At 44.2% G+C, this 19,731-nt stretch overlaps 1 protein-coding gene across 2 annotated transcripts in view; it reads left to right on the top strand.

Moving 5' to 3' along the window:
* clmpb (CXADR like membrane protein b) overlaps nt 1–19,477 on the top strand; it is an 83,183-nt gene extending 63,706 nt beyond the window's left edge. The window contains exons 1-7 of one of the 2 annotated variants that reach the window (XM_024443102.2): nt 5,264–5,326; nt 5,551–5,708; nt 9,986–10,187; nt 13,845–14,012; nt 16,428–16,550; nt 17,110–17,251; nt 18,069–19,477. In XM_024443102.2, coding sequence (XP_024298870.2) covers nt 5,589–5,708; nt 9,986–10,187; nt 13,845–14,012; nt 16,428–16,550; nt 17,110–17,251; nt 18,069–18,423 — 1,110 coding nt within the window. In that variant the 5' untranslated portion in view covers nt 5,264–5,326; nt 5,551–5,588 and the 3' untranslated portion in view covers nt 18,424–19,477. Of the gene's footprint in view, nt 1–5,263; nt 5,327–5,550; nt 5,709–9,985; nt 10,188–13,844; nt 14,013–16,427; nt 16,551–17,109; nt 17,252–18,068 lie in introns of those variants that run through there. The other variant, XM_024443101.2, reaches the window with a different exon arrangement.
* Nucleotides 19,478–19,731: the final 254 nt, after the last annotated feature.

Below are 19,731 nucleotides of genomic sequence, written 5' to 3'. Positions count from 1 at the left end.
TAAAGGAGTTAGTTCTGCATCCTCCACTTTTCCCCACTGCTTGTTCCTATAGCTAAGGTAAGATTAAAGCTCATTGTGGCCTTTTCCTCTCTTCTTTTTCCTTCACTGATCTCTTCAGTCTTAAGAGCCAGAGGTCAGGAGCTTTAGCGGTGCTGAGGCCCCAACCAAGTCAATGTGCTGATGGGATGTGGAGCTTGACTTTGGTAAATGTGAAAGATCTGGGGCCGCTGCCTGCCTACATCCCACTGCCTGCTCTATAATAAGATTGTACCGTTCTGTGGGGAGGTGGATTTACTGGAGCACAACTCCCCCTAGGGCATTTTTATAGAAATTGGATCCTCCACTACAGTCGCCCCAGCTCTCCCTCATTCGCTCTGTCTCTCACTCTCTCTGTCTCACTCTGTTTCTCTCTGTTCCTCTCTCTGTTCCTTTCTCTGTCTCTCTGTCTCTCTGTTTCTCTCTGTCTCTCTGTTTCTCTATCTCTCTGTCTCTCTCTGTTTCCCTGTCTCTTTGTCTCTCTGTCTCGCTGTCTCTCTCTTGCTCCCTGTCTCTGTCTCTTTGTCTCTCTGTCTCAAAGTCTCTGTCTCTCTGTTTCTCTGTCTCTCTCTGTCTCTCTCGGTCTCTCTATCTGTTTCTCTGTCTCTCTCTGTTTCTGTCTCTCTGTCTCTCTCTGTCTCTCTCTGTCTCTCTGTCTCCCTGTCTCTCTCTCTGTTTCTCTGTCTCTCTCTGTTTCTGTTTCTCTGTCTCTCTCTGTTTCGGTCTCTCTGTCTCTCTCTGTCTCTCTCTCTGTCTTTCTTTAGCTCTTTTCTTTGCGAGCTCCATTAAAAATGACAATGTGCAGCCGCGTTGATCACAGTCCAGAGAGTAGAGGAAATGAGGGGGGGTGTCTAGTCAGAGCCAGAAGTTATTAACATAGTTATCTTATCGCAAAATACCTCTTTGACTTACAGCTCTCAGTTTAGATGGCCTCCTTAACATGGCATTTCCCAGGGTCCTATGGAATGTCAAGAAGACGTGAATGAATAGATGCCTCGTGATCAGACATGGGTTCAAGTACATGTGTATTAGAGTATCTGGTATTTAAAATACTTTTTTGTGTATTTGACTATTTTCAAATACACAGCCCAAAACAAGTAATTGTATTTGAGTACTTGAATGGTTATTTGTAAAAACCAAATAGTATTGTATTTCAAATACATTGACTCAAATATACTCCCATGCAATTAACCCAGAAATTTGAAAATAGCATTTGAAATAAGTATTTGAAAATACTGTAACATAATTTCCAAGTGGATTTTCAAATATATTAAAATATTCAACCACCCCACTGGGCAAAGACATCAATTCAACATCTATTCCACATTGGTTCAACGTAATTTCATTGAAATGATGTGGAAATAACATTGATTCAACCAGTGTGTGCCCAGTGTGACTTTTCTTTATAAATATATTTGAATACTTACTTTGAATGTATGTGGAATTATTTGAGATATTTTAAATAGTATTTGAACCAAGGTCTGCTCATGATGGAACATGTTTCGAGTTTTGTCATGCCTGACTGTAGGTAATGTCTTAGTAAATAGTCTATGTCACAAGTATGCATAGTAATTCAACCATTTTTTTGCTTCTGTTGCCAGAAAGCTGGTTAGCAAGCTGTCCCCAGTTCTAGTTTGTATGGAAACGACCAAGTCAAACAGTATTATGCCAAGTTTTTATTTTGCAAAGGTAGCAGCCGCCAAAGGAGCAATTATGCTAGCAGAGCTTAAATGCGCCAAAGCCACAGGCCCTGATAATATTCCAGCAAGGTTTCTTAGAGATTCTGCTGAGCAAATTGCCCCTTGCATTACGCATATCGTTAATCTCTCTCTTGAACAAGGCATCTTTACCAAGGACATGAAACAAGCTAAAGTTATACCTCTGTATAAGAAGGGGATAAAGTCTGACCCTGGGATTTGTAGGCCTGTATCTATCCTCATTATTACATCAAAGATCCCGGAGAGAGTTGTACATGAACAAATGTATGAATATGCCAAACTAAGTCTAATGTATGATTTTCAGTCGGGATTTAGAAAAACATACTCCACTGATACTTTACCTGACTGACTTCATCAGGAAAGAGTTTGATGAGAGAAATCTTTGTGGAATGGTACTCCTTCCTCCTGGGGGGGAGCATGGCCAATAAAGTGCTAGGGAAGGTTCATTCCGGGACCAAGTTTCTGGCTAAAAAGTCCAAGCAGCTTGATAAGGACTCCGTGAGAGTGTTAGCTCTCTGACCTAATTCAATTCCATTTTGACTACGCAAATACTTCCTGGTTTGGGGTCTTGTCTAATCTTCTGAAGGGGAAGCTCCAGATTGCCCAGAATGAGCTGATCAGGACAGTATTGAAGGTGAGTCCACGTACTCACATAGGCAGGAGCTGCTTTCAGGAACTCAACTGGCTGCCTATTGAGGCTAGGGTGTCCCAGATTAGACTGAGTCTGGTTTCCAGGTGTATTTATGGTTCTGCACCCAGATATCTGACTGATTACTTTCCCCATGTTAGGGATGTACAAAACCACAGCACCAGATCAGGTGTTGCTAATTTGTGCTTCAGGAGTAATGCTGGGAAAGGTACTGTCTTGTATACTGGAGCCTCAGGGTGGAATGCCTTAAAAATAAAGTAAAAAACTGTTTGATGTCTTCTGTGCCCATTTGAATGTACCCTACGATGTAACTGCAATGATGTTGTTCTTCTTTGTTTTCATGCTTTATTGTCTCGCTGCCATACTCTGTCTCAAGAGGACCACAGTGGATATAAGTTCCTGACCTTATTGTGTGTCATCCTCAATGATTTTACTGATGTGCGTGTATGACTTCTTCAAGTTTTATGTGTGCTTGTTTTTTTAAATGGTTGAATTAATTAACTAAATTAAAGTATGCTGAAATATCCCACTATATTAAAACCATTGAAAGCCAATGTCATAAAACTACAGACTACCGGATGTTCCTATACAGAGTCACCATAGTCTGCTGTGACACCCCGGTATGCCGCATACTGGGCATCTCACAAATGCTGGTTCCCATCGGTCCAAACTGCCACAGCTGTGCACACTGTGAATGAGGCCAATCCAAATTTGAGTGCAAATAGATTTCAAGGCAGGCTTATTTTGGACCACTTTGTTATCCATTCCACAGCACAAAATCCCCTCTCCAAGACCATAAACTGTGGATGTAAAAGCTGACTGTAATGTCACTATAAAGACATTGACATCTTTGTCATGTTGTTGGCTGAAAGTTAGATAATTTCATATGTGGTAAATCTATTGACAGGTGATGAAGTGAAGCCTACTTCCAAACCCAAACTGTCTTTATTGGCTCATCGTGCTTGTTGGAAGGTTGTTGAGAGTTGGCAAAAGGAGTGAACAATATACAGCACAGTTAATTGCACATACAACACACAAACTTCCATATACCCCCTTTGATAACTAGCCCTACTTGTATTGCTCAAATGCAATACTCTCCCCTGCCTGTGAGTCCTCTGTCAAAGAGAGGGAGCAGGGAGGCGTGGACGGGCTGGCGGTGGAGAGGTGAGCCTACTAGCTGTTATCAGGCCAAGCACACAGAGCAGGGAGTTCAGCCCTGGGGTGACGAGTGTGGGGCACTGATTAGACAGCACGGCTTAAACAGGCCTTGTCTAGCAGCAGGCACTGGGTTCCCAACGGAATATCACCAGGCCCCAACACTCACACTCTCTTGGACACACACACTCCAGCCAACCTCTTCTTACCTCCTCCTCCTTAAAGTGATTAGGAGCTATGCTGAGAGGATACCCAGTGTCCTCTGTGCTGGCTGGATCCTTCTCTCCTAGGCTTCTCTCCATAACTTCCATCCAAAGTAATATCTGCGGGGAGCCCACAAGATGAATGGCTCTGCAAATGCTGCATTAAAAAGTCATGAACGGGGACACCTTCAGGGGTGCTGGGAGATCCTTGGCTGGGAAGAGGTGGCCCTTTTTTCTGCTGAGTAGTGATTTGAGCAGAGCAGGGGAGCGCAAGAGCAGTAGGAGGACCTCAGTAATGTGTCCTGTCAACAGGGTCGTATTCAGCGGACTGAGGGACCTGATATACTGTAATATGGCTTCCTCTCCTGTGTTGCTGGGTGCCAGTCAGTGAGTGCATCTGGGGTTGTGTCTAAGTGGTGACTCAGATGGATGTGAGTGATTGGCGTGGAGCCCAGGGTTATTGCAGCAGGGAAATGTGAAGTGAAGGAAACTTAAAGAGCTGCACACAAAGTTCACAGAGTAATGATGTCATCACTGTGAGTCAGTCAACCAATTCTGAATAAGCGGTTTACAGTTAGGATACCTTCCTCCCCGTACCAAATCAAATCAAATTTGATTTGTCACATGTGCTGAATACAACTGATGTAGACTTTACCATGAACTGCTAGCTTAGTAAGTTGTCACCATCTTTAACACAAACTTACACCAAGTCACATGTTTTATAGGGCAGACCAGCGACCATTCTCATTGGCGCTGACAGCTCATACGTGTGCTGTTCCTGAGGGGGTGGCAACTGAATAAGAAGAAAGGTGCCTATGACTGATGCATTGACCACATTAGGTGATCCATGGAACATTGACAACGTCATCGAGGGTGATAGGGCACAAAAGCATTCTTTCAACGAGTCGCTGTCTGTTGAATCACTCAAGCCCAGACATAACACACTCAGGGCTAGGCAACAGGCCATACAGTGTTTGTGTAAGTATGTATACCACACTGTATATTTAGTGATTTTTTGAAACACTCAGCACCTAATCAGCAACATACCACTAAGTAATGTAAAGGAGATAATATAATGTTTACATGACCAGGACATACGGCATCCGAACAAGCATTTGGATAACTTTATTTAAAGCTATTTGAAGCCAGGCTCTTAGCCCGCTCTCTGCAGTGACTAAATTAAATGTGATAGTTAGGTTAATGCTGAGGCACCAACAATATCTCTCGCATTTGAGCGAGTAAGCCCAGTGGGGTTGTGGAGCCTGTGCATTGTTTTCCCTATGCCGGGTCTACCAGGTGGAGGGAGTCGTATGTCCCCTTGGCCCCCCTACGGCCCCCCTAAGCTTCATCCCACTGCAAATCCCCCCGACGCCTCTCCCTAATTCCCCTCAAGCCAGTGGGGCTGTCCAGCATCCTCCAATAAATTAGCCCAGCGGCCCCCGCTGCGTAATAGGCCCTAACAGTCTGGCTTCTGGCCAGGGGCCGAGTCACAAGCCCCATGTATGCTACTGACTGAACCTAGTGTAACCCATACCCTGTCCTACAGCAAAGAACCTGACAGCTAGGTCGGCTTGGGAGATGTTGACTAGTTATAGTCTTTGTCTCATTGTGGTTTGGATGGTTTTTATTGTTTGATTCTGTTTGTTGTACATATTATGTCCTAGTAATTCTGATTCTGTTTCCTATCTCACTAGGTTTTTTACTCCAGCTATATTCTGCCTGTGGCTGCTGTCTGGCGGTGTATCTGGTTCTAGTTGTCTGACAGTGTTTCTGTTCTCTCTCTCTCCAGCGCTGCTGAGCCTGCTGACGGCTGGCGCCCAGACAGAAATGAAGAGAGTTGTTGGAGACAACGCCACCCTGCCGTGTCACCATCAGTTCTGGCAGTCCAACGCGCAGTTGCTCGACATCGAGTGGCTACTGCAGAAGCCCAACTCCAAGCAGAGAGTGGTGAGGAAGCTGCTCTCTCTCTCTCTCTTTCTCTCTCTCCTGTCTTTCTTTGTCATTGTCTCTCTGTCCTTCCTTCTCTCTCTCTTTCTTCTCACTCCTTTTCTCTTTCCCCCCCCCCCAATATCTTTGTTGCAACCAATATGGTATCATTTGAATAGCTTTTTCAAAGGCACACTTACACAACACAATGTTCCTCCAATTTGTTTCCTTCCCATCTCAACCGTTTTCTACTTCCTGCAGTTTACTCTTACTCTCTCCCAATTCCTCTATCCTCTATTTATTTAATCTGCTCAGGGTTTTTTTCATAGGCTTTTTCAGATTCCCTGAAGTGTTACAATGTCGACAGAGATACAGTAGTAAACAAATTACTGTGGCTGAAAGTCCACCAGAGACACAGTTAATAAATAAAGCCTATACATCCTACCAGCTGTGAAAATAGAATACCTAGACCTTCCAGTCCCTGACAATTGAATTAGACCACATCAATACTGCCAGCTCTTAATAGGATAAAAATGGATCCATCCTATCACCTACCTTGAATCATTTACCCGAGTCTAAAAACAGCCCTAATCTAATTACTTGTGTTGTAGCTCTCAGAAGATGTTAGAGTATCAGTTTCTGTTTTGATTTGTTCCTGTTTTTTCTTAATGAAATGCAGTATCTGATAACAGTAAGACCATGGCATCTCAACAGTACTCATCAGAACAAAGAGATTTCTTCTCTCTTTGGAAGTCATTCGTTAACACACTGATCTGTTGATTAGCAGTGAGAGATTTGGTTCCACAAGAAAATGGAGACAGGACAAAGGGGAGGAGGGAGAGAAGGGAGATGGGAGAGAAGGGAGGAGCGAGAGAAGGGAGGCAGGAGATAAGGGAGGAGCGAGAGAAGGGGAGAAGAGAGTAGGGAAAGAAGGGACGAAGGGAGTAGGGAGAGAAGGGAAGAAGGGACGAAGGGAGTAGGGAGAGAAGGGAGGAGGAGAGAAGGGAAGCGGGTGAGAAGGGAAGCAGGTGAGAAGGGAAGCAGGTGAGAAGGGTGGAGGGAGAGAAGGGAGGAGGGAAAGAAGGGAGGAGGGAGAGAAGGGGAGAAGAGAGTAGGGAAAGAAGGGAGAAGGGACGAAGGGAGTAGGGAAAGAAGGGACGAAGAGAGTAGGGAGAGAAGGGAAGAAGGGACGAAGGGAGTAGGGAGAGAAGGGAGGAGGAGAGAAGGGAAGCGGGTGAGAAGGGAAGCGGGTGAGAAGGGAAGCAGGTGAGAAGGGAGGAGGGAGAGAAGGGGGAGGGAAAGAAGGGAGAAGGGACGAAGGGAGTAGGGAGAGAAGGGAGGGGGAGAGAAGGGGAGAAGAGAGTAGGGAAAGAAGGGAGAAGGGACGAAGGGAGTAGGGAAAGAAGGGAGAAGGGAAGAATGGAGTAGGGAAAGAAGGGAGGAGGGAGAGAAGGGGAGAAGAGAGTAGGGAAAGAAGGGAGAAGGGAAGAAGGGAGTAGGGAGAGAAGGGTAGAAGAGAGTAGGGAAAGAAGGGAGAAGGGACGAAGGGAGTAGGGAGAGAAGGGAGGAGGGAGAGAAGGGGAGAAGAGAGTAGGGAAAGAAGGGAGAAGGGACGAAGGGAGTAGGGAGAGAAGGGAGGAGAGAGAGAAGGGGAGAAGAGAGTAGGGAAAGAAGGGAGAAGGGAAGAAGGGAGTAGGGAGAGAAGGGTAGAAGAGAGTAGGGAAAGAAGGGAGAAGGGACGAAGGGAGTAGGGAAGAAGGGAGTAGGGAGAGAAGGGGAGAAGAGAGTAGGGAAAGAAGGGAGAAGGGACGAAGGGAGTAGGGAGAGAAGGGAGGAGGGAGAGAAGGGGAGAAGAGAGTAGGGAAAGAAGGGAGAAGGGACGAAGAGAGTAGGGAGAGAAGGGAGGAGGGAGAGGGGAGAAGAGAGTAGGGAAAGAAGGGAGAAGGGACGAAGGGAGTAGGGAGAGAAGGGAGGAGGGAGAGAAGGGAGGAGAGAGAGAAGGGAGTAGGGAGAGAAGGGAGGAGGGAGGAGGCAGAGAAGGGAGAAGGGAGGATGGAGAGAAAGGAAGAAAATGTAAAACAAATGTAACACTTTTATTCCTTTGAAGGGGCTGGCACATTGCATTGACTATTTAACGGGGAGATAACATTGAAGGCACCATTAATTAAAATCAAATGTCTGATAATTTGGTTAGGAATGAGACTGTGCCTGTGGCGGAATGAATAACTAATTATTTTATTTCCGCTGAAAGGCCGTGTTGAAATGGAAAAGAGCAGCTTGTCAACATTTAGCCTCTGTTGCCGAGCGTACAGGCTACATGTGTCAGGAGCACAGAGGGGAGAGAAAGCCTGAGCAAGGGCAGAGTTCACTTGTGCTAACCTGGGGATGCGTATGCTAATGATAATGGTGGTAACCACCCATAGGCCCATATACTGAGGCCTTCCACAGACATGGAAACAAACAAAAATTTGACCAACTGGGGACATTTTGTTAGTCCCCACCAGGGATGGGGAGTAACGGATTGCAAAAAACTAGTAGCTGTAATCCGTTACATTACAGCAAAAATACCAGCAATAATAAAGTAATCAGATTACAGATACTTTTGAAAAACTAGATGATTACTTCGAGGATTACTTTTAAATTCAGAAATTTGCGAAAAAAATATTTGACACTTCTCGGTTTTCTCAATAACATTCAAATCAGTTTGTTCACCTGAGTGAGTCTGACCACAAGTCAGAGAACACTATGATGACACCCCAAATGTGGCTTATGGATTGTGGGAAAAGAGCAGGGATAGGCTTTTGTAGGCTACAGCCAAGCTATGTCTTCCAATGGTGCAACTGCTGTCGGCATCCAAAATTATACAACTTGAATAAACACTTGGAGGTAAGGATGACAGTAGTGGTGTAGTCTACGGCGATACGGATATCACTTATTATTGATATCTACATAGCGCATTGATGTAAATCACACTGCTACTCTCTGATATAGCTATTTGAGCTTTACAGATTGTGGTTGTTATGGATGGCTGTTCACAGTTCAGAGTGAAAGAAAAGCAGCCAACGGGTGCTCAGCATATGTGGGTACTCCTTGGAAAATAATTTCAGGTGAAGCTCGTTGAAGGAATGCCAAGAGTGTGCAAAGCTGTCATCAAGGCAAAGGGTGGCTACGTTGAAGAATCTCAAATCTCAAATATATTTTGATTTGTTTAACACTTTTTTGGTTACCACATGATTCCATATGTGTTATGTTTTAGTTTTGATGTCTTCACTATTATTCTACAGTGTAGAAAATAGTACAAATAAGGAAAAACCCTTGAATGAGTAGGTGTGTCCAAACTTTTGACTGATACTGTCTATTAATGTAAAGATATAATTTAATGTAGTGGAAAGGGATGGGTTAGAAGAAACCAACATAATCAACCCATAAAGTAAAATGTAACATCTTATAGGGCCAGCTATGTAAACTTTAACATTGATTTATCCTGCAATAGATGTCATTCAATTGGTAACATATATTTTTGTATTTTCTAATGCCTCTTAAGGGAAAAGTAATCTAAAAGTAACAGAATGTAATCAGATAATGTTACTGAGTTTGGGTAATCAAAAAGTTACATTACTGATTACAATTTTGGACAGCTATCTAGTAACTGTAGCAAATTACATTTAGAAAGTAATCTACCCAACCTTGATCCCCAAAAGGTCAAATGATATTTCTAGGGGGTTTAGGGTTAAGGTTAGAATTAGTGTTAGAATTAGATTCAGGGTTAGATTTAGGGTTAGGGTTAAGGTTAGGTTTTGGGGTTAGGGTAAGGGTTAGAGTTAGGGTTAGGGGAAATTATTTTGAATAGGACAGAATTTTGTCCCCACACGGTTAGTTGTACAAGACTGTGTGTGTGTGTGTGTGTGTGTGTATGTTTGTGTGTCTGTTTGTGTGTGTGTATACTGTAAATGGCCAGTTGTCACCTGCAAGCACAGCAGGTAAACCCAGCTCCTGTGGCACTGATGTGCTGTGGCACCAGCATTTAGCAGTCACCATCTGCAGGCTCTCAGTTGCCCTGAGTAATAGGCTGCTGTGACAGCTGTGTTTGATAGTGTTGTTGTAGTGTGTGTGTGTTTACAAGGGAGAGAGAAAAAAGACAAAGACAGGGTACATATCTGTACTGTATGTGTATGTGTCTTTATGAGCAAGCAGTGTCCAATGCATGTGTAAATCCAGATACAGATCTGATCTCTTTACATATGTCTCTGCATTTACAGCTCTCTCAGTGTGTCTCATTGTCGCTCTCCCCAACCCAGATCATTACGTTTTTCGGGGGCCAGGTGTACACCAATGAGGTGACCAGCGAGGCCAGTCGTCTGTCTTTTGCAGGGGACTACCTGAAAGGAGACGCCTCCCTGCTCCTCAGTGACCTACAGCTGACGGACTCTGGAGAGTACTACTGCAAGGTCAAAACGGGGGGAAAGTACCACTGGAGCCAGGTTAACCTCATAGTGCTGGGTGAGTCTGCTCTCCAGCTCTGTCTCTCACACACGCTAATCAATAGGGAATTAGCAGGCACATTTCCTCTCTCATGCTAACTGATCTAATGATTCAATTTGATTTAGACGGAGTGATTCGATTTAGATTTTTTTGTTTGGCCTTGTTTCTCTGTTGCGAGGGTCTCTGAGATGTGTGGTTGTTGAGGCATATACAGTGGAAGTAACATATCATATATAATATACTAAACTCAGAAAAAAAAGAAATGTCCCTTTTTCAGGACCTTGTCTTTCAAAGATAATTCATAAAAATCCAAATAACTTCACAGATCTTCCTTGTAAAGGGCTTAAACACTGTTTGCCATGCTTGTTCAATGAACCATAAACAATTAATGAACATCCACCTGCGGAACGGTCTTTAAGACACTAACAGCTTACAGACAGTAGGCAATTAAGGTCAGTTATGAAAACTTAGGACACTAAAGAGGCCTTTCTACTGACTCTGAAACACACCAAAAGAAAGATGCCCAGGGTCCCTGCTCATCTGCATGAACGTGCCTAAGGCATGCTGCAAGGAGGCATGAGGACTGCAGATGTAGCCAGGGCAATAAATTGCAATGTCCGTACTGTGAGATGCCTAAGACAGCGCTACAGGTAGACAGGGCGGACAGCTGATCTTTCTCGCAGTGGCAGACTACGTATAACAACACCTGCACAGGATTGGTACATCCGAACATCACACCTGCGGGACAGGTACAGGATGGCAACAACAACTGCCCGAGTTACACCAGGAATGCACCATCCCTCCATCAGTGCTCAGGCTGTCCACAATAGGCTGAGAGAGGCTGGACTGAGGGCTTGTAGGCCTGTTGTAAGGCAGGTCCACACCAGACATCACCGGCAACAACGTTGTCTATGGGCACAAACCCACTGTCACTGGACCAAACAGGACTGGCAAAAAGTGCTCTTCACAGACGAGTTGCGGTTTTGTCTCACCAGGGGTGATGGTTCACGTTTATCGTCGAAGGAAGGAGCGTTACACCGAAGCCTGTACTCTGGAGCGGGATCGATTTGGAGGTGGAGGGTCTGTCATGTTCTGGGGCGGTGTGTCACAGTATCATCGGATGGAGCTTGTTGTCATTTCAGACAATCTCAGCGCTGTGCGTTACAGGGAAGACATCCTCCTCCCTCATGTGGTATCCTTCCTGCAGGCTCATCCTGACATGACCCTCATCCTAACACGACCCCCAGCATGATAATGCCACCAGCCATACTGCTCGTTCTGAGGGCTAGGGCCATTCCCCACAGAAATGTCTGGGAACTTGCAGGTGCCTTGGTGGAATAGTGGGGTAACATCTCACAGCAAGAACTGGCAAATCTGGTGAGGTTCATGAGGAGGAGATGCACTGCAGTACTTAATGCAGTTGGTGGACACACCAGATACTGACTGTGACTTTTGATTTTGAACCCCCCTTTGCTCAATGACACATTATTACATTTCTGTTAGTCACATGGAACTTGTTCAGTTTATGTATGTTGTGGAATCTTGTTATGTTCATACAAATATTTACATATGTTAAGTTTGCTGAAAATAAACGCAGTTGACAGTGAGAGGCCGTTTCTTTTTTTGCTGAGTTCATGTCAAGAAATGACATTGGGGATTGACCTCGTCAGCTTGAAACAGATGATGCAGAATTTAGTTGTTAAAGCGGAAGTTCACCCATTTTTACAAGTGGCCTTATTTTCACTTTTTCTGTGCTTGTAGTTGATACCCCAAACCATTTTTCATATTTTGTTTCGTTACAGAGAAAATTGATTGTCATATTTTGCTGAGTCATTACTTGCCTTAGACTACAATGCATTATGAAAATGTGTTTAAGCATGTTATAAAATGCTCCAAATCCCCTTATATTACATCAGAATCTCATTCTGGATAACACCTCTGTACTCAATTTTAGAAAATGTTTTCCACTGTCCCATAAATCCATATTTGCATATTTTTGTTGTTGTTAACAGCATCCTTCAAACATGGATTTATTGCATGGTGGAAAGACAATCCCAAATTGAGTGCAGAAACATTATCCAGAATGAGATTCTGATGTAATATGAGGTGGTTTGGAGTGTTTTCGAGCATTTTATAACATGTTTTAAACACATTTTCATAATGCATTGTAGTCTATGGCAAGTGATGACTGTGACAAACAATTTTCTCTGTAACAAAACACATCTTTAAAAACTGTTTGGGTGGGGGGTCAGCTACAAGCACAGAAAGAGTGAAAATGTGTGAACTTCCCCTTTAAACATTAGGAAAAAATGTTGCTACCATGATAAGAAAATACTTTTTCTGTCATTATACGGCAGACAAGCTCTTTATGATGATTTAATATGTGTTATATCTGTTTTTAATTATTAAACACCAGACAGAGTTCTGAGCCGTAATTCAGCTCTCATAAGTATGATGGCAAAGCCAGTTGGGCTGCTTTAGCAGAGGCAAAGACGCCATTGTTGTTTTATTCTCTGTTCGGTTTAGTTTCTTCATTGCCCCAATACACAGAGGCTTGGCGGATCTGTTTTAAATGGTTTAGTTTTAACTGTCTCTGTGGTAAATGCGTCTCTGTATATCATCGAATAGACAAACAGCTTTGAAGGACAGACAGGCAAATGGAGAGCAGCAATACCACAAAGCCGTCTAGTAGTCCAATGGGGGAAGTGAGATCATTCTCAATGTCAGAAACTATGCAATTTATTAAAACATCATGGGAGATTAGTTCAACCGGCAGCTATTGGTTCTTTAATGGAACAGTCTTTTAATCCTTTCTCTCTTTTCTCTCTCTCCTCCATAAAGACATTTCATTGAGTTAACGCTTAGATTTTTACAAATTGCCATCAGCTTTGCAGTGACACTTTCGATTTTGAGAGACGAACATTTGCATTTTTCTTTCGCAGTCCCAATGTTAATATAATGGGTTGGCAGAGGAGCTGGCTGCTGGCTGGGTCTGGGCCTGGGCCTCTGTGTCAGTGTGTGTCCTCGCTCTGGCTGCTCCTGTTGCAGAGAGAGCGGCCTAACTGGCCCTGACAGAGCTGTGAGATGAACTGCAGAATCCCCGGCACTCTCCTCAGCCCCCTTATTATATCCCTTACTGAGTGTGTGAGCAGCATGTTCACCAGGCCGGTTAGACTAGAAGGGAAGGGATGGAGGGAAAGGATGGACGGATGGAAGGAGGAAGAGATTGAGGAATGGGTTGAGGGATGGTGGGAGAGATATAGGGAGGACTGGAGCAGCTGCTGTGAAGCAGCCATAGAGCTTAGAGCAGGGCTGGCCATCTAGTGACCTCCAGGCCACAGGAACTCAGGAGCACAGCGCTCTCTCCTGACCTGTCTCTGTTTGCAGGCTTTCAAAACCAACACACAGTCACTTATTGATCTTGGCCTGGGCCTTTAATACTACTCTTAATCCCAGCATTGGCTTCCATGAGAAACAAACAAGCTATTGTTACACTCAAGAATCTTTTTTGTAATAATTCACATTTACACATGCTGCTACAGTATGTCATAGTCTGGGCTAAACAGCATATTATATGAATGAATCATTATCCGTATTAGGTACCATCCTGTTTGATTTTTTGTATAATAGTGTTATTTGTCATGTTATGTAACTACTGTTCTGTTGTTTCTACAGTGAAGCCCTCTAAGCCACGATGCTGGATGGACGGCAGGCTGTTAGAGGGCAGTGACGTTAAACTGAGCTGCAAATCCAGTGATGGCTCAGACCCTATCAAATACAATTGGGGGAGGGTGCTGGATAAGGGAAAGAGTGTTGGGAAACTCCCCCTACTGGCACTGAGAGGTAAGTAGATTGTCCACAAGTACACATGTGTATGTGTAACACGGGTCCCCTAAAGAGGATATTACATAGTATATGTTACTTTGATGTTAGTATTTCCCAGAAGAAATTTGATCCCCAAACACCTAAATTCCAGTCTGCCTCCGAAACAGCAAAATGTAATGGAGATTCAATACAGCACGACAAAACTTCTTCCATTCTTCATCCACTTCCAGACCAGGGTTCCCAACTGGTGGCTGGATTTGGCCACCAGTTGGGATTTTATTTGGCACCCCAAGTTTAAAAAAATATATATATATAAACATATAAAAAATGGGGACATAAATGACTGTAAAAACACCAGCAAATCAGCTCCAAGTGATATTTATTTAGAACATTGGTCCAAAAGTATTCCCACGCATAATAGAGGGATATATGTGATCGTATACAAATGTAAGCAAGGTTTTATATCTGTTTGGGCTTCTTGCGGTCAATTTGCATTCTAAAAATTATTAGTAATTATGTTCCCGAACCCGAACAACAAGCCTTCATTACATTTCATTTTTACCACCTATTTTCCCCACTCAACTCGCATTAGCCATGGCATGTGCCAATGCCAAAAGCCTAGAAGTTAATGACCTCCATGAAACAACACTTGTACAGTCGAATTCGTTTTCAGTGGGCGATAAAACAAATTGGCATGGGCCATTATTTATTGGTAGTGGTGAATGGTAATATTACGTGGCTGTTGTAACGGGGATGACTAAACGACTCTTAACCCAGTAAAGCTCAATCATTCTCTCAGACAAACTCTTTCAACTCCCCCTAAATTCCCCCAGTGTCTATGGGCCCGCTCTTCAATCACCAGAGCCACTCTTGAGTCTGAGTATACTCAATCTCTCAGAGGCCAAGATCAACATTTGCGAGTTCATCTCCTGCTCTGTCCCACAAAGTGTGATACATCAGAGCTGACACACTATTACAGACAGGAATGGTTAGCCCAAAACAGACCTGAGTCAGATCCAACTAGGCTCAACACTCATCAATACAATTTCACCTCAATACTAGATTATCATAGAATGGAGTGGATCAGAGCTAAGTAGACTTTGATATGAAGTACAGTACATCACTGCAAGGATTTACTACATGCTGTTAATCAAATTACTCTTCAAGGTCATGCTACCTGTAATTGTAATGTAAATACATGTACAAACTGCACCACAGACAAATCAAATCAAATTGTATTGGTCACATACACATGCTTAGCAGATGTTAATGCAAGTGTAGCGAAATGCTTGTGCTTCTAGTTCCGACCGTGCAGTAATATCTAGAATATGTACATGTAAATTATATGGATGAGTGATGGCCGTGCGGCATAGGCAAGATGCAGTAGATGGTATAGAGTACAGTATATACATATGAGATGAGTAATGTATGGTATGTAAACATTATATAAAGTGCCATTGTTTAAAGTGACTAGTACATTTATTACATCCAATTTTTTATTATTAAAGTGGCTAGAGATTGAGTCAGTATGTTGGCAGCAGCCACTCAATGTTAGTGATGGCTGTTTAACAGTCGGATGGCCTTGAGATAAAAGCTGTTTTTCAGTCTCTCTGTCCCAGCTTTGATGCACCTGTACTGACCTCACCTTCTGGATGATAACGGGGTGAACAGGCAGTGGCTCGGTTGGTTGTTGTCCTTGATGATCGTTTTGGCCTTCCTGTGACACCAGATGGTGTAGGTGTCCTGGAGGGCAGGTAGTTAGCTTTCTTGGGAACTGGAACAATGGTGGCCCTCTTGAAGCATGTGGGAACAGCAGACTGGGATAGGGATTGATTGAATATGTCAGTAAACACACCAGCCAGCTGGTCTGCGCATGCTCTGAGGACGGGGCCAGGGTTGCCGAGGGTTAACACGTTTAAATGTTTTACTCATGTTGGCCGCGGTGAAGGAGTCCTCAAAGCGAGCAAAGAAGTTGTTTAATTTGTCTGGGAGAAAGTCGTCATGTCCGCGACGGGGCTGGTTTTCTTTTTGTAATCCGTGATTGACTGTAGACCCTGCCACATACGTCTCATGTCTGAACCGTTGAATTGTCACTCTACTTTGTCTCTATACTGATGCTTAGCTTGTTTGATTGCCTTGTGGAGGGAATAGCTATACTGTTTTGTATTCGGTCATGTTTCTGGTTGCCTTGCCATGATTGAAAGCAGTGGTTCGCACTTTCAGTTTTGCGCGAATGCTGCCATCAATCCACGGTTTCTGATTGGGGAAGGTTTTAATAGTCACCGTGGGTACAACATCACCGATGCACTTGCTAATAAACTCGCTCACCGAATCAGCATATACATCAATGTTGTTGTCTGAGGCTATCCGGTCCTCTCAGATTTCCCTGGTTGAGCAGGTTCTTAAATCACAGCCTATCTATCTCTCCTACAGATCTGAAGAATCCAGAGATCGTCACCCTGCGGAACCTGACGAAGGACAGTACAGGTTTCTACAAGTGCACCGCCAGCAATGATGTGGGCGAGGAGAACTGCATCATCGAGGTCACCATGCAGTGTGAGTAGCGAAAGCTGCTCTCCGGCTCCGCACCACACCGTGCTACAATGGTGATGAATGACTGTAGTTTCCAACAGCACCTGAAAATTGGTTTCCCCTCCCTCTGCTCCCCTCTGCCTCAGTAAACCAACACTGGGGACGGTACCGTTTAAACATTGGCCATTGGTCATCAGCTTCACCCATACAGCCATGTTTCAATGTCACAGTAATAGAATTCCAGAAAGGCACAGGAATTGTAGGGTCACAACAGAGTAAACTGTTGGGGACATGATTTATAAGTTAACACAGCAACAGAAATGGTTTGATACCATTTTGTTAGATTCATAGCTTTGTAGGGGACTGAACACATAAATACACACAACACCAGCAAAATCTATGATCTACAAATTTACTGGATTTACCTATCGGGACTAAACCATTATTTTCAAATGGATTGTTTATGTGAGAAGCATCAATATTTGCATGTGTGCACAGTACGGTATGCATACTGTATGTGCAGGTGCATTTGTGGTGGTTTTTCTCTGCCCTTCTGATGTCACAGATGTGTGGTGTTCCACAGATGTTCGAGGGATGGGCGTGCTTGCAGGTGCCGTGGTGGGCGTCTCCTTTGGTGTTCTCCTCATCATCCTAATCATCTGGCTCGTCTTCCGCAAGAAGGAGAAGAAGAAGTATGAGGAGGAGGAGACTCCCAATGAGATCAGGTCAGTTATTTTTCTTCTGGTTCCTCTCTCTTCTTCTGTTATTCTTTTGCTCTTTTTCTGTCTAACTAAAGTACTAAAGCAAATCACCCACTTCTGTGCATGTGTATGTACACATGCGTGTGTGTCTGTAATAAATCCTTCATTGTCAAGCGTAGTATTGATTGGTTTCTGAGAGCCTTCTTCTCACACCTCTCTGCTCCCGTGCCCAGAGCTTCTCTCCTTTCCAGAGCAGGCCTTAGAAGGCGGCAGGGCCTAGGTGTGGATTGAGGCCGTGTTGATCTACAGTAAACTGGGGCCTCCAGGCTGCTAATGGCACGGCTAGTTACAGCAGCAAAAAACAAATGTCACAGCTTGGAGGCTGTGTAGCTGCTTATTTGCCGGTGTTCAGATGAATAATGCAGCTTGGTTGGGGATGACTGTGTAGTAAATAATGCAGACTACGGGGAGGTGTTTCCTGTTTACATGCCATGTTTAGCCACTGAGCGGGCAGGAATGGATGGAGCTCGCAGGCTAGGTGATGTAGTTTTCTGAAGTGGGCTCGGTGACGGTGGTGCCGATGTAATGTGGTGGATTTAGACCCAGACGAATTAGAATATATTTAGTTAGACACTGTGTCAGACCCAGATGATAATGCAGTGCAGTGGAGCATCACCAAACCCTTTTCCCTGATTGTACAAGAAGGTTTTCTCCACTGGCTCTCCTCAGAAAGGCTGTAGAGTTTGTCTAAGTTTATGTTTGTCTCTGTGTGCATGCTTGAAGTCACGACTGGTCGAATCTAAGTAGCTCTTGTTTGTTTTTGCTGTGTGTCTCCATACAGGGAGGATGCAGAGGCTCCCAAGGCCAAGCTGGTGAAGCCCAACTCCCTGTCCTCATCCCGCTCTGGCAGCTCCCGCTCCGGGGCCTCCTCAACACAGTCCATGGTGCACAACACCGCACCCCGCGGGCACCGCCCTCGCCTCCCAGCCATTGCTGCCCTTAAGGAGAACGGACAGCCCCCTGACTTCCCACAGTCCCCCCCAGCCTACACCACAGTGGTACCACCCAACAAGACCCCTGAGCCCCCGGCACCCCCAAATACAACATCAACTCCAGGAACCAGATCTCTGGGCCCACTCCCCCAACTCTCATGGTCCCTGCCCAGAACAAGGCCTTTCAAACTGTGTAGGAAGTAGAAGAGAGTCCATCCTGGCTGTGTTGAAGCATAAGACCCACCCCTCCCCCACCCCTTCAAAGACACAAACTCTTCTGTTAAACAACGAAATGCAACTAGTAAAAGGATGTAATTAAAATAATAAATAATAGAAATCCCAAAACTTTTAATGAATGCATACTTAAAAAGGGAAAATAAGAAATGCTTGCCCCCTACTGAATAAAAAACAACTAAACTAAACTAAAAACCTGAGACAGAACATTTCTGTTTATGTCTCTCGGCTAAAGAACTTATTTTTACACTTTTCTTTCAACTTTGAAGGCATGGGAAGCAGTGAGCGAGCACAGCGCTGTGTGCGGTGAGGTGGAAGGAAAACCAGAGTGGAGCTTTTATTTATTTATCAAATCAAAAGGACGGGAGGAGTGCAGAGAAAAAGGAAGAAAGAATGGATGGGATGAGAAAAGAGAGATCCAAAGTCAGAGCCAGGTGCTGACGGAGGGATGAGGGCATGGAATACTGAGAGAGAACAAGCCTCTTTATTTTGGCCTTGTGGTGTCTCTGACTCATCCAACCACACCAATCCAAGCAGGCAGACACATTGGAGCTTCCCGCTACAAACAACAAACCCAACAACACCCCTATCCCTCTGACAGATAGCCGACTGTTTTCCCTGTGAGGAGAGAAACCGTTAGATCACCCCTCCAAACCACAGGCGGCCGGTGGCACCTTATTTGAGGAGGACGGGCTCATAGAAATAGCTGGCATGGAATAAATGAAATGGTATCGAACACATCAAACACATGGGGAATTTCTCAATATGCATACTACCGTACTCTACACTCTCATGCTCCGAGTGATGTTCTCTCAAGTACGTTCTTGTGAGGACGAGAGTGTGGAGAACACATAAAACATTATATTTGAGAAGCACTCCCACTCCCCCTACTGTATTACCTCACACTGCATCTCCCCAATCACTGAACCTTTTCCAGCCAGGACAATGGCAACAATAGACGCAACAAGATATACATAAAACAAACGTTTTACCTAATAATTATCAACCTAGATATATGTGAATCGTAGTACTCTAGTTAGCCACATAGTTTAACAGACAAAAATGACCTAAAACGAATGTTATGCAAGGTAGATGTTCCAATTCTTCGTGGCTAGCTAGCTAGCCCTATTAAATGACTATGGATTTACCCATTCACTGAACCTTCTTCCAGCCAAGACAATAGAGATTAAACAAGATATACACAAAGCAAATGTTTTACTTCATAACTATCAGCTAGCTATATGTGAATCGTAATAATGTAGCTAACCACATAGTTTA

Source organism: Oncorhynchus tshawytscha, linkage group LG13 (assembly GCF_018296145.1).
Source record: "Oncorhynchus tshawytscha isolate Ot180627B linkage group LG13, Otsh_v2.0, whole genome shotgun sequence".
Lineage (NCBI taxonomy): Eukaryota > Metazoa > Chordata > Actinopteri > Salmoniformes > Salmonidae > Oncorhynchus > Oncorhynchus tshawytscha.
This window is presented reverse-complemented; position numbering and strand designations above follow the sequence as displayed.